General features: G+C 43.3%; 2 protein-coding genes across 3 annotated transcripts; both read right to left on the bottom strand.

Moving 5' to 3' along the window:
- Window positions 1-2,855: 2,855 nt before the first annotated feature.
- LOC101761770 (H/ACA ribonucleoprotein complex subunit 4) lies at window positions 2,856-4,957 on the bottom strand. The gene has a single exon (XM_004967768.3). It carries the CDS (start codon window positions 4,874-4,876, stop codon window positions 3,119-3,121), a length of 1,758 nt encoding a protein of 585 aa, XP_004967825.1. The 5' UTR covers window positions 4,877-4,957; the 3' UTR covers window positions 2,856-3,118.
- A 738-nt stretch (window positions 4,958-5,695) lies between these two features.
- Window positions 5,696-13,641, bottom strand: LOC101761113 (zinc finger CCCH domain-containing protein 4). Of its 2 annotated transcripts, XM_004967766.3 has the most exons (14): window positions 13,407-13,641; window positions 12,654-12,840; window positions 11,445-11,618; window positions 11,167-11,314; window positions 10,434-10,745; window positions 9,415-9,561; window positions 9,145-9,325; window positions 8,496-8,773; window positions 8,297-8,413; window positions 7,953-8,097; window positions 7,393-7,661; window positions 7,094-7,285; window positions 6,258-6,779; window positions 5,696-6,134 (listed from the first exon to the last, which is right to left on the bottom strand). In XM_004967766.3, the coding sequence occupies exons 1-14, from the start codon at window positions 13,558-13,560 to the stop codon at window positions 5,922-5,924; spliced, it is 3,039 nt and encodes a 1,012-aa protein (XP_004967823.1). In that variant the 5' UTR covers window positions 13,561-13,641; the 3' UTR covers window positions 5,696-5,921. The 2 variants fall into 2 exon arrangements, with proteins under 2 accessions (XP_004967823.1, XP_004967824.1); XM_004967767.2 differs by lacking the exon at window positions 13,407-13,641 and having other exon boundaries at window positions 11,445-11,634; window positions 12,654-12,792.
- Window positions 13,642-14,361: the final 720 nt, after the last annotated feature.

Below are 14,361 nucleotides of genomic sequence, written 5' to 3'. Positions count from 1 at the left end.
GGTTGGGTGTTCTAGCTGTTGCTATAGAGCTCTAGGTACGACTGCACTTAGAGGAAGGTATAGCTGCGTCTCTGGCTTGTGGAATTTTGTGTGCATAGTTATGGTGATGTATTTATAGGCTGGGATTGAAGAGGGCCATCGCTTTTTCATGGAGAAGAAGAGAGCATGGCATGCGACGAACATGGGGCTGGAGGGTGAGGTGTCCATGGAGTACGTGCATGCATGCAAAATATTAGGGCGTCTTTCTTCATACACTTACTACGTGTCCCTGCCACGTACAGTTCTCATCCGTTGACTTGAATAACAACTTGTAATGTCAACCATCGTATAGCATCTAGTACTGCTTATTGTACTAGCAGTATATCATCCTATACATGGGGAATGGTGCGGCAGTGATTTGTCATCAAGTTGACACGGCACAGAAAAGTGGTATGAGTATTACGTGTCTACGGAGAGCTGTTAGTTTACTGGACATACTTAACTCTCAAACAATTCAACTGACCCCTTGTTTACTTCACCCCAACTCCCAACTTTGGCACTATGCAAAAAAAAGATTCCCCATCACATCAAACTTGCGGTACATGCATGGAGTACTAAATGTAGATGAAATTAAAAACTAATTGCACAGTTTTGTTGCACTTTGCGAGACGAATCTTTTGAGCCTAATTAGTCAATGTTTGGACAATAATTCACAAATACAAACGAAACGCTACAGTGTGCTACAGTGCCAGCACAGTAATTTGGCACCTCCCAATTTGACCAACTAAACAAGGCCTGAACGTCGACAATGTACGAACTCACTAATAAATTCTGCTCTTATTAGGAGCCTCGAACACTCATCGTCTTAGGTAGGTTCATCCATACCAGTAATATTAGAGCTAGCATACAACATTGTAAGAGGTAGCGGCAAGAAATCCTCCAAGTGTTAGACCTGAGCAAAATAGGTCCGGCCCGACACTCATTTAGGGCCAGGCGTGGCGTTAATTTTCGCGGCCCGAAAAAATGGGTGGATTCGAGCCCAGCCCGAATAATAAAATGAATTAAATTTACACTAGAAAATAATGAGTGGCCAGCCTGAGCTCAAGCCTGGCCTGAATTGGGCCCCCGGTGAAGTTAATGGGCGGGCTTGGGTGGATATTTTGGGCCTGAAAGAAACTGGGCTTTTTGCCGGCTCGGGCTCAGGTTTGCTCGGTCTAAGTGTTATACACCAGCCAATAAGTTTATGTGCTGGCTTTTTTTTTTATAGCTGGCACGAATACTTTCCCGCGGTTATAAATTATTTTGGAAATTCACAAAGTATGCATATGGACTTAGACAATGGAGACAAGCTTATGAAAATTGTAGGTTCAACCAAGATCTACATCTTTGTTGAAATTTTTGAATTTGAAGCCGTTTAGATATCCAAATAGTTAAGAAAAGTTTAGATAACACGAGTCAAAAGAAATAAGACTCCCTACTGTTTAATACTCTCTACGTCCATCAATGTAAGGTATATATTTTAGAATGATGGAAAAGTATTTGAAAGTGTTTTCCCTTTCTTTTAGTACCGGTCTCCAACCCCTCTTGAAGAACAATCCCTAGGGTACTTATGCACAGCACATCCAAACTCCAAAGCACCTTGGACCAATTCAAAATACGCGAGTACAGGGTATGCTCCCTCAAGGTTTTGAAGTAGCACAATGGAGCAAGTGCCCATGTCCAGCAAGAGAAGCAGAGCACAAGCTATGACTAAGGTGTGTCAACTGTCAAGCCGGATGATAGTCAGGGAAGTGAAGTGTGCTCAGCAACACTAGTTTTGCCCCTACAGCATCAGCGCAGACTAAGGTTCTAAGAAAAATTAGCCATGTTCAATCAATCACAATATAAAGTATAAATACACATAGTAAAGATGCATATAGTGGCTGAACATTGAGTGATTATTCATAACTGAGAGCAGTAGTAAAAGTAAAAGTAAAAAATAAAAGAGTATAATGATGCATATCCAACCGCCAAATATCTGCTAGAAGATGTTATTAGATAAATGTGAGTTAAAAGTACCTTTTAGAATTGAGCTATCCAACCTCCTCGCCTAGCTGCCAATTGGGAGATATATCAATGCTTGAGCAATTGCTACCACTGCAAACCTGATAGACTGCGCATGGGAAGTGGGGCTCTGAACTCTTTCCTGCAAAGGAAAAGCAAATTGACAACACCTTTGTTGAATGAAATTAAATTTGATTGCCAAAGAAAAAAATGTTCTGCGCCTGTAGAGGTGAAATCCCCATAAGACTATCAATTCAGCCTGAAATGTGAATCCCACATGGTAAAATTTCTTAAAACGCCACCACAATCACACCCAAGAAAGTCAACAGTAGAAGGCACAACCAAGTAAAGCAAAGATTACACGAAAACCTGTTACCTAACAAAACTATTATTTCCCTCCAGGTCGCAAGGAAACTCCAAACGCACAAAAAATTACCAACACTTAGTCTGAACAAACCATGGTATAAGAAACGGAAAGAATGTTGCCTTAGAACCAACTGCAATTAGGGCGACGTGTTAACAATGATCTTATTAAGCGGAACTCAACAAACACTATGAAATAATAAGACCATCCTAAGAATTAAGGCAGAAGATGGCAAAATCAATGGTCTGGAGTTCTGCACTGCACCACAAGCATCCCTTTGCACCCTGGACCGAGTGTACCTCTCAAGGGCCAAGAGATATTTAGCAAAGCAGGGTATTTAGTGTGAACCAAAGTAGCAACATTAATGTGAATAAGGTTCTCATATCATTACAAGCTATAGCATCACCGGAAGCTACTGAGTCTGGTGTAAATGTTCAAATCAGACAATAACCACAGATTGCTCAAAATATCAATTGAGTGCCCTGCTAGTCAAGACGGGAGAACTCATTGCATTATCTGATAACAGAAACAAAAATACAGCCATTGTTCAAGAGTTTCAATGAAAATGTCACCACTTGGCATAGCAGTTCAAGGCAGTAGAATAGTAATAAGTAATAACCTAAGAATGGTACATTAGCCACAGCAGTTGCAAGGGATACAAAGCAAGAAAGGGATTTCAAGTTCCCCCCGCAACTCCAAACAAAGAAGGTAGCCAGCCACCATAAACTACACCTATTGTGCCTCCTCTGTATCTCGGCTCTTCTTTTTCTTCTCCTTTTTCTTCTCACTCTTCTCAGCTTCTGCACCATCTCCATTCTGAGCACTCTCTGGATCAGCAGCATCACTTCCTTCCTTGCTCTTCTTCTTCTTCTTTTTCTTCCCGCTGCCCTTCTCATCTGCCACATCGACCTCCTCCTTGACCTCCACGGCCTCAGCTGATCCTGATTCACCCTTGTCTTTCTTTTTCTTCTTCTTCTTCTCACTCTTCTCCCCTTCAACTGTCTCAGCAGCTTCCTCAACCTTGATCTTCTTTGAAGGAACAGAAGCATCAGCATCATTGTCCTCCTCATCCTTCTGCCTCTTCTTTTTCTTCTCCTTGACCTCGTCAGTCACAGCTGCCTCCAGTTCCACCTTCACCTTCTCTGGCTCAGGAGCAGCTGCAATGCTGGCAATTGCAACATCACCACCAGTTGGAAGCACCACATTCCTAAGCCACTCAGCTGGGGTCTTCTCATTTGGCTTCCCATGCTTGTCAAGGAGACCTTCAGAAATCAGCTTCTTCTTCTTGAGTGCCACCGGGCCAAGCCCCCACTTCCTCGGGTATGTGTCTCTGTCCATCACTACCCTCTTGATCTTTGCAACTGCACCATGGTCACAGGTGGCCATCACAGCAGTAGTCATCTCAGCAATACCAATTGCAATCGCCTCACCCTTTGTCGTCATGAGAACCACCTCCTCCCCATTCTCAATATCATTCTCAAATCGGAGCAACCCAGGGATCATAAGCTTAGCACCATAGCATATAGCATTCACGGCAGAGTCCTTCACCACAAGCCTTTTGTAGCTAGTAAGCAGTACCTCAAGCGGCATCACAACACGCCTCAAGTAGGACTCATCCTTGTGGTTGTCAAGCGACCACATCGAGTCCATCACATCATGCATGGTCACCATGTTGTCCTGCTCCCCGAGGATCCCCGACCTGACACGGCGCAGCTCCTGCATATGGGCGCCGACACCAAGAAGCAACCCAAGGTGCACACAGAGAGTCCGGACATAGGTACCTGCCTCGCAAGAGATCCAGAACACGGCGAGATGGCGCTCGGGATCGTGCTCCAGGAGCTTGCTCTCGTAGATGGTCCGCACCCTGAGCTGACGCTTGACCGCAGAGATGAGCGGCGGACGCTGGAACACCGCGCCGGTGAGAGCCTCCAGCGCGCGGGCCACGCGTGCGGTGTCCGGCACGGCGGCGTGGAAGCGGGCGACGCAGACGTACTCCTTGCCGGCGCCCTGCTGCGACTTGACGAGGCGCGTGGCGCGGTCGATGCAGACGATGAGGTTGCCGGTAACCTTGGGGTCGAGCGTGCCGCTGTGGCCGGTCTTCTCGGCGCGGAGGATGCGCTTGATCCAGGCGACCACCTCGTGGGAGGACGGGTTCGACGGCTTGTCGAGGTTGATGATGCCGTAGCGGAGGTGCTCGGCGAGGGGGCGCTTGAGCGGCGAGTGGCCGGAGGGGAGTGGGGTGTAGTGGCCGGTGCGGACGTTGAGGCGGTCGTAGTTCTTGAGGAGGAGCGGCCAGGTGGAGGCGTCGAGGGACGGCACCAGGGCCTGGGGCTTGATGAGGTAGCCATCGGTCTTCTCCTCGGCCTCAGCGAGCGACGGCGGGTCGGCCGCGGCGGCGGCGGCAGGGTCGTCCTTCGACTTGTGCTTCTTCTTCTTCGATTTGGCTTGCTCGGAGGCGGGGGACGCGACGGCCGGCGTCGCGGACGACATGGCGGCGGGCCGGGGGGTTGGGTAGTTTCTAGGGTTTTCGCGGCGGAGGGGAAAGGTGGGCGGCGGCGGCGTGGCGGCAACGGAGGAAGGGGGTTTTTAACGGGAAGGGTTTAGGGTTTAGTGGCGGGAGAGTGGGCCGGTCGTGGCTCGGCCTGATCGTCTTTAGCATGGACCAGGCCGGATTAAATGTTAGAAAGGAGAAATGGAGCTGATTTGGCCCAATAACTTTAGTTATTAGAAAAAGGTCAGCACATTTTTTGGCCACGTCATAATAAAATAGAGCAAGGACTCGATTTGGGTCAAGGTCAAGCACGACAATTTCTTTTTCTTCTTCTTTTTTCCGCATCAACTGCAGTGTAAACAGGGAGAGCGTAAGCACTGCAATCCATCTCACAAAACCCGGCCTGGCGGCCTGCCAAAGGATACCTGGACATCTATTCTCCAGATAACCAGGTTACAGATTGCTCCCAATTTTTTGCGAGAAGATTGCTCCCAAATTTTGTTATATGGTAGTTCTGTTTGAGCGTAATTTTGCGTGTAATGGCCTGCACGCTGCAGATGGTATCGTTAAGGTACACGCTGTTGCAACTTTAGGAACGCAGCTTTTTTATTCTCAAAAGAATAAAAAAATACAGCTTTTTTAGAATCCATAACCAGCAATTAGATGTTAGGAATACAAAGCTGAAGCAATCAGGTTCTAAAGTATCATCAACAGCTTTTGCTCGAAAAGCATCATGCACGACTTTCTCCGAAGTGTTGATCTCACCATCAAGCAGCGACCTGAAGCATCGTTAACCTTAAGGTACCAAGGTCAAGCAGTTTGCGCCTGCAAACGAGTATTTGCAAGCAATGTACAATAAGCAGGTTAAGAGAGGACAGTTGACAAGTGATTAGGCGTCCAGGACATCGAAGCAAACGATAAAGTAGAGTTAACTTAAAACGTGTTAAGCACTTAAGGTCTTCAGTGCCGATACCACGAACAAGGTTCACTACGAGACACTCCGGTGTCACTAGCTATTCACACGAGGAGGGTAACCTGGCCTAGCTAATTCTTGCTTAGCGCCTTGCGCAGCTCGGCTGGATAATCACCAAACTGGGTCACGGAGGGAGGATGCATGTTGAAGATGTAGGTGACTGGTGCTGAGACTTGCATCCCTCTTGGATGCCTGGATATGTCCGAGAACCATCCCAGAGTTGCTTCATCAAACATAAATGATTCGCTGAGGGAAAAGAAGCATTCCCTCGCCAACCTTTCCACCTGAAAAAATTAGTGGCAAAATTATATTTCGCAGGGAGCTTATCGTCACCTGTCCACTACAGTTGGATGCAATGCGCCAAGGCACATTTTGAATTTTGCTATGAACCTTGAGGAATGGCGTACCTGCAACTGTATGTATCTTGTGTTTTTCATGATCAAGATGACCTTCAGGTCAGACAGCCTTTCTGACAAGATCTTGATGGCCATATTCTCAAATAATTTCTGCAAGAGAGCCTGCTCACTGGCTGATTCTTCGTTATCAAAATCAGCAAACCAGAAAACTCGCTTCAGTTTTGTCCAAGGAACTGGTAATTTATGGTCACGTCCAGTGATTAGACTAGATGGATCAGCCACATTTTGGAGTATCTTGAGGCCCTTTGGAACTGAATGAGACTCAACAGGCTGCAGACCAGGTGTACCAGCAACAATCTTACAGGCATCATAATACAGGCTAAGCTTACTAGTGAACTGCAGGTTTTTATCATTCAGGATAAGAATATGCCCATCTCCATCAGCAGGAAACAACCTTGTACAACATAGTGAAGTGGCTCTGCCTTCTTGAGAGCATATTCCAGATGTGATAGGCGTAGAAATCAAGAAGCCAGTATCATGTGAGTACGGACAAGAGTTACCATGACGACAGCCCTGATGCAAGAGAACGTCAGACGACTCAAACAGAGGAATGTTAGTGGTAAGTGGTATCATTCTCTGGTATAACTCGGTACCCCCTGCATTTAAGAAAATACAAATCTACGCCAGATAAAACAGAGTCATTTGTAGTTTATTCAGTTTGTTGCATTGACTTCTTTCATTCAGAAATATTATGACAAGAACTTGCTATTAGAAGCACAAGAAAACAACCCAAATTGGCAGCTCAGGCTACAAACTTAGAATGATGAAGACATGAGCCAATAAAACATGAAACATCAACCATGAACATTTAATATGCAAAATCGTACCTGTAATGTGAGAAAGAACTTGCATGCTGGTTTAGGAGCAAAGGATGAATGAGAAAAGCGACATGCAGCCCCTTGATTGCATGATCCATTAACAAAGAACACACACGCCTCAGTTCCCAAGGTTGGCTTCATATAAGGACCAAGCGGTCCCTTATAAGAAACTTTCTTTTCCTCGACATGTTGTACCTTAATCTGTGGAGCAAATAACAACCATTATGGGTAGCACAGAGAATAAATCACACTGCATTCCATATATAGAATGTTCATAGGGTGTGTTTGGTTCATTGATTAGAACACACCTCCTTGACAAGTGTCTTCAGCATTTCAACAATGATAGTGGTCCCAAAATCAGTTTGCGAAACATATGGAGTTGCAGCACACCGCTTAGGTAAATCGCAGTGAGAATTCTCAGCCTCTAATGAGAGTGAATTCATATCCTCCTCCAGCTCCAGTGTTTCATGATGGAGACACGTGTGGTTGAATTTAGAAGGCTGAAGATGCTTCGGAGGATTTATTTTGACAAGAAAACTAGGTCGAAAACGGTGCAGTTGCTGCATAACATCATCATCTGTTCAAAAGAACTAGTTAGCTGACATATGGCACTTGTATTGTATGGAAATAACTTGCACTCCTCCGAGTAAATCCTCACACCAATTAAACTTTGTTTGAACAAAAGCTAGTTCCAAGCCGAACAGTAAGCTACCTTTTCTACTATCTCCTGTAAAATTTTCCAAAATATATTGGAAAATGTAAATGGCAAGAAAAATGGCGTAACTAAGGCACTACGAAATGTAAAAATAAATATTGTATTAGGAGCACCTACGCTCACAAATCAAAAAAGTAAAGGGAAAGAACATACAAATTTCAGATATGTTCTTAAACGCTGCAGGGACAAGATTATGAATTGCACACCACTCCTCTTCAGGTTTAGCAAGGAAGGTATGTGATTCTTCTGATTCTTCAGTGTTCGCCACATCTTTTAGATAATCCAGACGATGCTTGTCCTGAAACATAAGATGAGAAATCTAATCCCAAATAACAGACAATAAAAATTTCATGTGCATTTTTTATCCTTTGATGAAGATGTAAAATAATGTCTAATATGTTAGCATGGCATGGAATGTTGGCAAAAAAAATAAAGCAACAACCAAATGCCTGAATGACCAATGTATATGCACAGCGATTATTACAAAAAAGATATACCTTCAATACACGCTCCCAAAATTGGAATGCACAAAGATTTCCAACAGTAGTAGCTTCCTTTTTGCCAATTTGTACACTGCCATTTTCCTTGAAGTAATTGTCTCTATACTTCTGGCACTATAAATCAGATAATAGGGAATAACTACCACAACATTGCGAATTGGAGATAAACGATGATCTATAACTCAACAAAACATACCAGTGCTTGATAGCCAAAAGGTTGCAGGATAGGAAGCGGCTGGATGTCCAACAAAATGCTTATCAGAATTCCTTCATGGACAGCACCAAGCTCACAAAATTTTAGGGTAAGAACAGAAGAATCAAATGACAATGGCAAACTATTGAGCAAACAGCCATAAAAAGTGGGCTGATAGCGTCCAGGGCCTGTCTTCTCCAATGCATGAATTTGAACAAGTGATTCTAACGCATCTTCAATAGCATCTGAATCTGGTGGGTTAAGAACTTTTTGCAGAAGTGCTGGAGAAAAAAAAAACATAGTGAGAGTTTCATCTTAACCTAAATAGGTAGCAAAAATTTGGACCATTAAAACACAAAGAAGTTTTTGGACTAATTACATGAATATAGCATTATTAATGTATTCTTCATTGGAAGTATCTCCATGGTGTATTAACTCTTTTGTGATTTAACAAAAAAATATGGAATTGTGAATTGAATTGTCAAAGTTGTGCTTCGAATGTGTGATAAGTAAAAAGTTCAGTGACAAAATCACCAGGGATAATCATAGATATAAGATTGCTTCAAAGAAAAAACAACGAACATAACCCTACAAAATCACAAAAACAAACATGAATTAAAAGGTGGCTTAGCTGCAGAAAAAAAAGAATTACCGCTAGGGTCATTCATAGATCTGGGCTCTGCACAACAAACCATGAGCACTTGCTCCCTTAAGGATAATCTTAAAATGGCAGGATATTCATGATCATTTAAACTGCTATAAAACGTTCCAGTCACCAGACGATAAATCTGACCATCACAGGTTCGTCCTGTCCTGCCTTTACGCTGCTCAGCCTAGGAAAAGATTAAAGAATAGTGACAAAAAGTTTCAGGGTCAAAAGTAAAATTGAACAAGAAAAACATTGTAATATATGTGGAGTTACCTGAGACTTTGAAATCCAAACAAGCCCAGCTGCGTCTGTTTTCCTAATTGGGTCCCAGTAGACTTGCAATGATCTACAAGAATCAATAACATATGCAACTCCTGGGATAGTAACAGATGATTCAGCAATGTTTGTAGCCAGTATCACCTGCAGAAAAGAAGAAAAATACAAACTCAGAGGAAAGGATCTTCCATTCGCTCTATTGGGAACAGCGGATTGTTTTAATCATCTCAATACAAAACCGCATCCAAACAAAGTTCTTTTAAACTGTTATGAGGTTCCCATGTAGTCCAGTCAAGCCCAAGATTACAGTGGTTGAGGTTATTGGTTCAAGCCATTCTCCTTTGTAAAAAGTACTCCTTCCAATGTAAGTCCAACTAATGCAAAGGAATTAAGGCGGTGGTACAATGGTTATAATACCCCCTCAATCACTAGCCTAATTAAGGTAAGGGTGCTTAAATTGTTGGAGTTATATATGGTGAAGTGTGAGAGGCTAGATGGACCAAAGATGTATTTAGTTCCCCTTACCCTTTACAGGATAGGAAACACGTAAAATGCTGGTGTGAAAATTAACATATACAAGAAAACTCAACAGCTAATCAGGAATGACATGTAACTGAGACATGTAACACATACTCCGTCCATTCAGAATGTGTGCCACTATTTGACCTGGTGTGGTCTCCAATGCTACACTTTGACTGTTAATCTCTTCCTGTGACATAGCCCATGACCATAAAATTGAAATCATGTGAGACTAAATGTATATCTGAATACAATGGTACCGATCACTGAATGGTATCTAACAATCTAAAAAAAACTCTTGAGCAACTTTCTGGTAGAAGATCATGAAGTTTGAATCTTGAAATACATGTGCACCTTATAAAAAGAAAATGAGGGAGTAGAAAAAGGAAATTCCGTAAATAATATCATTATGCCTCATGGCTGCTGGCACCACATAGCTTTTAGAAATTGAAGCAAGACTCTAAAGGTAAGAAATACAACTATGATAGGCTGTATACCTTTCGGCAAGACTTTGATATCTTCATAGTTTGAAGAGCTTCATCCGTGTCAATACTCCGATGAAGAATATGTACCTTAAAGGTTGAACTATAAGGTAGCAGACGGATCCATTGCTGCTCCAATGCGTAGTATGTAGGGAGGAAAACCAGAATACTCTTGCTAATGTCTGGTTCACTTTGGTGTATATGCAACAATAACTTGTGGATAAGTTCATAAACATCATAGTTAATTTCAGCATCAGCAGAAGCATCCAGGCCAGAGCAATATTTTGTTGAAAGCGATTGAGAATTTATCTTGAGAATATCAGCAATCTGAAAAGAATTAAATTGTAATAGGTTATAATTAACAGAGGAAACAAGCTTCAGGAGATGAATATAAATTACCATCTATCTTAAAAACACAAACCAGGTGATGGAACAGAAAATGAAGTCTTATGGCAACAATAATGAAGTTGGCAAAGTAATGAAACTGACATTAATGACAAACATGAAGTGCATCAACGTGTTTTATTAGCAGGTCAATAATATAATTTGTGAAAATGGCAAATTTTACATGGGATCAGCAGTACAATGGTAAGTCATCATAAAAAGCTGGAGAGTAATTGTAAATACAGAATTAAACTCATCTTGTGGTGCAATCAGACATCTTAAGATTTGAAGACACATCATGCTAATTGGTTAATTGTAAGTTTAATGATATATGATGAACGAAGATAAGAAACGCAATATTTACCTGCTCCAGGTATAGGACTTTCCTCTGAAAAATGTTTGTACGTGGACTGCTGGGAATGGCAATCACTTCAACCCTTTCACCTCTTCCTAAATCCCTAAAATATTCCTTATATCTTGTAATGTCAGCAGTGGCAGACATCAAAACCAACCTGCCAAGAGTGACAAGGTGGCATATCAACCAGCAGGTAGGCAATTACTTGTTTATTTTGTGAGACAGGAACATTACTGCTAATAGGCAAACATAATGTGTGCACTAGTGGACATTACTACAGTACTTACCTTAAGTCACTTTTTCTCATCAAAAACTGCTTGATACTAGCAAGGACAAGATCAGATTCCACAGATCTTTCATGTACCTCATCAAGAATAATGACCTTATACCTCAACGCAGCAATTCCCCTATCACACATTTGCTCCAATACTACACCAGCTGTTTTGAACACAATTTTGGACCTGATTCACATGTCAACTAAGTAGAAAGTCAATCATGTATCATAACAGGATTGAGTACAAAATCAATAAGTAGGTAAAAATGGATCATCCAGTTCAGGCAAATCAAATACCCAAGTAAGAAGGCAAGCTACTAAAAATTCATAGCAAGGAAGCTATCAATGAATGGTGGTGGTCAATATTGACAGAAGAGTATGTTAAAAAATATTAAATAACACCCACTGAAATTCAACCATGTCAGACTCTGACACCCCTGTCAGATTCTAAAGTGCTCTTTGGCATCTCCTCAAAAGATCCGCCGAACCATACACCCACACCGAGTCAGGCCATGTCCATGTAAAACTGAGAAGTCCCATACAGTGTATCGATGACATGTGCGACCAAGGCCCCACATGTCTTGGCCATTGCCCTGTGGTGGTATCTTGATAACATAGGGTTTCATCTCTGGTCTTTGAAAAATAGTATTAGAAAGATATGCCAAGACGAAAAGATGGAATAAAGGAGCACTGAGTCTAAAATGCAATGTTTTCAGGATCAGGGTTTAGGGTTCTAGCAAGGATAATTTTTTAATTGGCAGTTGAAAAGGATAGGGAGGGTAAAATAAGATTAATTGTACCCACAAGACTTCAATCAAGTTTGCATTCGTGACAGATGCTTGAGGTACGAACCCGAGGGGATCAATGCACACTTAAAAGCTTACTGGAGCACCAACCCAAAATGCTTAAGTGCAGGATATCCTTCCTGAAGAAACTTAGCACCCTAGCATATTGGAGCCAAGCAGTCCACCAACAACCAGAGCACAAGCTATGACTAAGCTAATGTGCCTGATAAGAAAGCATTTGTCAAGCATGCTGATTGATAGTCAGACAAGCAACGTAACACTCAGAAACACCAATTTGGCCCCTACCACATCAGCAGACTAGGGTGCTCCGATAATTAGCAGACTAGCTGAGTATTGTGTGATAAGTGAGAGTGTGAGACTTGAGAGCAGTCAAATATCTCTAGAACAATGGCACCGTGTAACTGTGAGTTAAGTACCTTTTAGAGTTGAGATCCGACACATTTGAGTGCCCTATGTGATATCCAACCTCCTCGCCTAGCTGCCAATTGCGAGATTCCGCTATCGCTCGAGCAATTGCTACAACTGCAAACCTTCTAGGCTGTGTGCACAGAATGGGTTCCATATTTTCTTCTAAGAGGAACTGGGGCACTAGAGAACTCTTCCCTGCAACAAAACAGAAAAGTGAATACATTAGTAGATTAAATAAAAATCAATGTTTGTTTACAAGACAATTGCATCTTGCCCAACATTCTCCATTCTGAATCTGAAATTCGAACCCCATACGGTGAATTTAGGCACTATAAGGTAGAATGTACTTCACACAGGCATCAAAATCAAAATATAAAATGTGAAGAGAAGACTAGTACAAATTTCACTGTAAGGTACAGAAGGTAACATCACACAGGCATAAAAATATTAAAAGAGAAAGAAAACACTAATAAAGAGAGAACTGAGGAAACAACCTGAATAAAAGTTCAGACTGCTAAAACCCATCGAGTTTCTCCCCACTACGACAGAAACCCCATCCAAAACCACAGCAAACGAAGGAAAAATAAAAGTTTCATGAAAACCTAGCCAACAAAAATCTAAAATATGCATATAATTTTCGTTTCCAGGCCTCAACAAAACCCCAAAAGCAGAAAAAAGGCATCATCGCAACGAACCAGCAGAGACGCACACAGTCGAACCGATCTAGGAGGGAATGGGAGAAAGAAAACCCCGGCGATTACCGCATCCGGTGTCACCAACGATCAGCGTGACGCGGTTCGCCTTCACCTTCTCGACGATCTTGTCGCGGAGCGCCTCCACGGCGAGCGGCGGCCGCGGCGGCGGCGCTTCCGGCTGCTGCTCCCCCTCCTCCACCACCACTACCCCCGGCGCCATGGCTGCCGGCTAGGGCTCCTCCCGAGACGGCGCCGCCTTCGCCTGCAAGCTTTCCGCCTCCTTTGGGCTTGCCTCCAATGGCTCGCGCCTTCCGTGGCAGTGTTTTTGCTTCCCTTTTTGAAGGGGGTGGGGTGGTGGCGATGCGCTCGGGAGCGGCCAGCGGCCCCGGGTGCATGGACCGGCCCCACGAGGCGAGAGCACGGGAGGGGAAGGGCCACAAGTCTTCGGTGCACCAAGACCGGATCCAGGTAGGTATGACGCTGTGACCCGGAGCACAGCTGGCGAGGGGTTTCCAGGCGCTTTCTACCGAGGGCATGGTGGGGGTCGTGTTGATGGGCCCACCTGTCAGTTTGACGTGTGCTCCTGGTGGTCAACCAGTTGAGGATTGGTCAGATGACTGGAGGTTACAGGGCAGGTAGATGGGAGATCTTTTGTGTTTTATTTGTTGCCGCCTGCGCCATGTTCCGGTACCATTCGCTCCTCGTAATTTTTTTTTGCTGATTTTTATACATGCGGACGGCCTTGTGATGAAGTATTTTTCATCAATCAGGTGGCATCTACCTAGGCATTTTTCTGCAAATCGAAGTGCGCTCGTATACACGGACCCAACTAAGGTCTTGTTTAGTTGCCAAAGTTTGGAGGTGCCAAATTACTGTTACAGCACTGTAGTATACTGTAGCGTTTCGTTTGTATTTGTGAATTATTGTTCAAACATTGACTAATTAGGCTCAAAAGATTCGTCTCGCAAAGTACAACAAAACTGTGCAATTAGTTTTTAATTTTGTCTACATTTAGTACTCC

Source organism: Setaria italica, chromosome V (genome assembly GCF_000263155.2).
Source record: "Setaria italica strain Yugu1 chromosome V, Setaria_italica_v2.0, whole genome shotgun sequence".
In the NCBI taxonomy this organism is placed as follows: domain Eukaryota; kingdom Viridiplantae; phylum Streptophyta; class Magnoliopsida; order Poales; family Poaceae; genus Setaria; species Setaria italica.
The sequence above is the reverse complement of the archived record's forward strand: the minus strand, read 5'-3'. Positions and strand labels throughout refer to the sequence as shown.

What these genes read in the sequence shown, in the direction of transcription:
- LOC101761770 (XM_004967768.3), bottom strand. Translation starts at nt 4,876, where the DNA reads ATGTCGTCCGCGACGCCGGCCGTCGCGTCCCCCGCCTCCGAGCAAGCC.
- LOC101761113 (XM_004967766.3), bottom strand. Translation starts at nt 13,560, where the DNA reads ATGGCGCCGGGGGTAGTGGTGGTGGAGGAGGGGGAGCAGCAGCCGGAA. An exon ending in ATGAGAAAAAGTGACTTAAG is followed by an intron (nt 11,315 to 11,444) that starts GTAAGTACTGTA and finishes CACTCTTGGCAG; the next exon opens with GTTGGTTTTGATGTCTGCCA. An exon ending in CAAGATACATACAGTTGCAG is followed by an intron (nt 6,135 to 6,257) that starts GTACGCCATTCC and finishes TAATTTTTTCAG; the next exon opens with GTGGAAAGGTTGGCGAGGGA.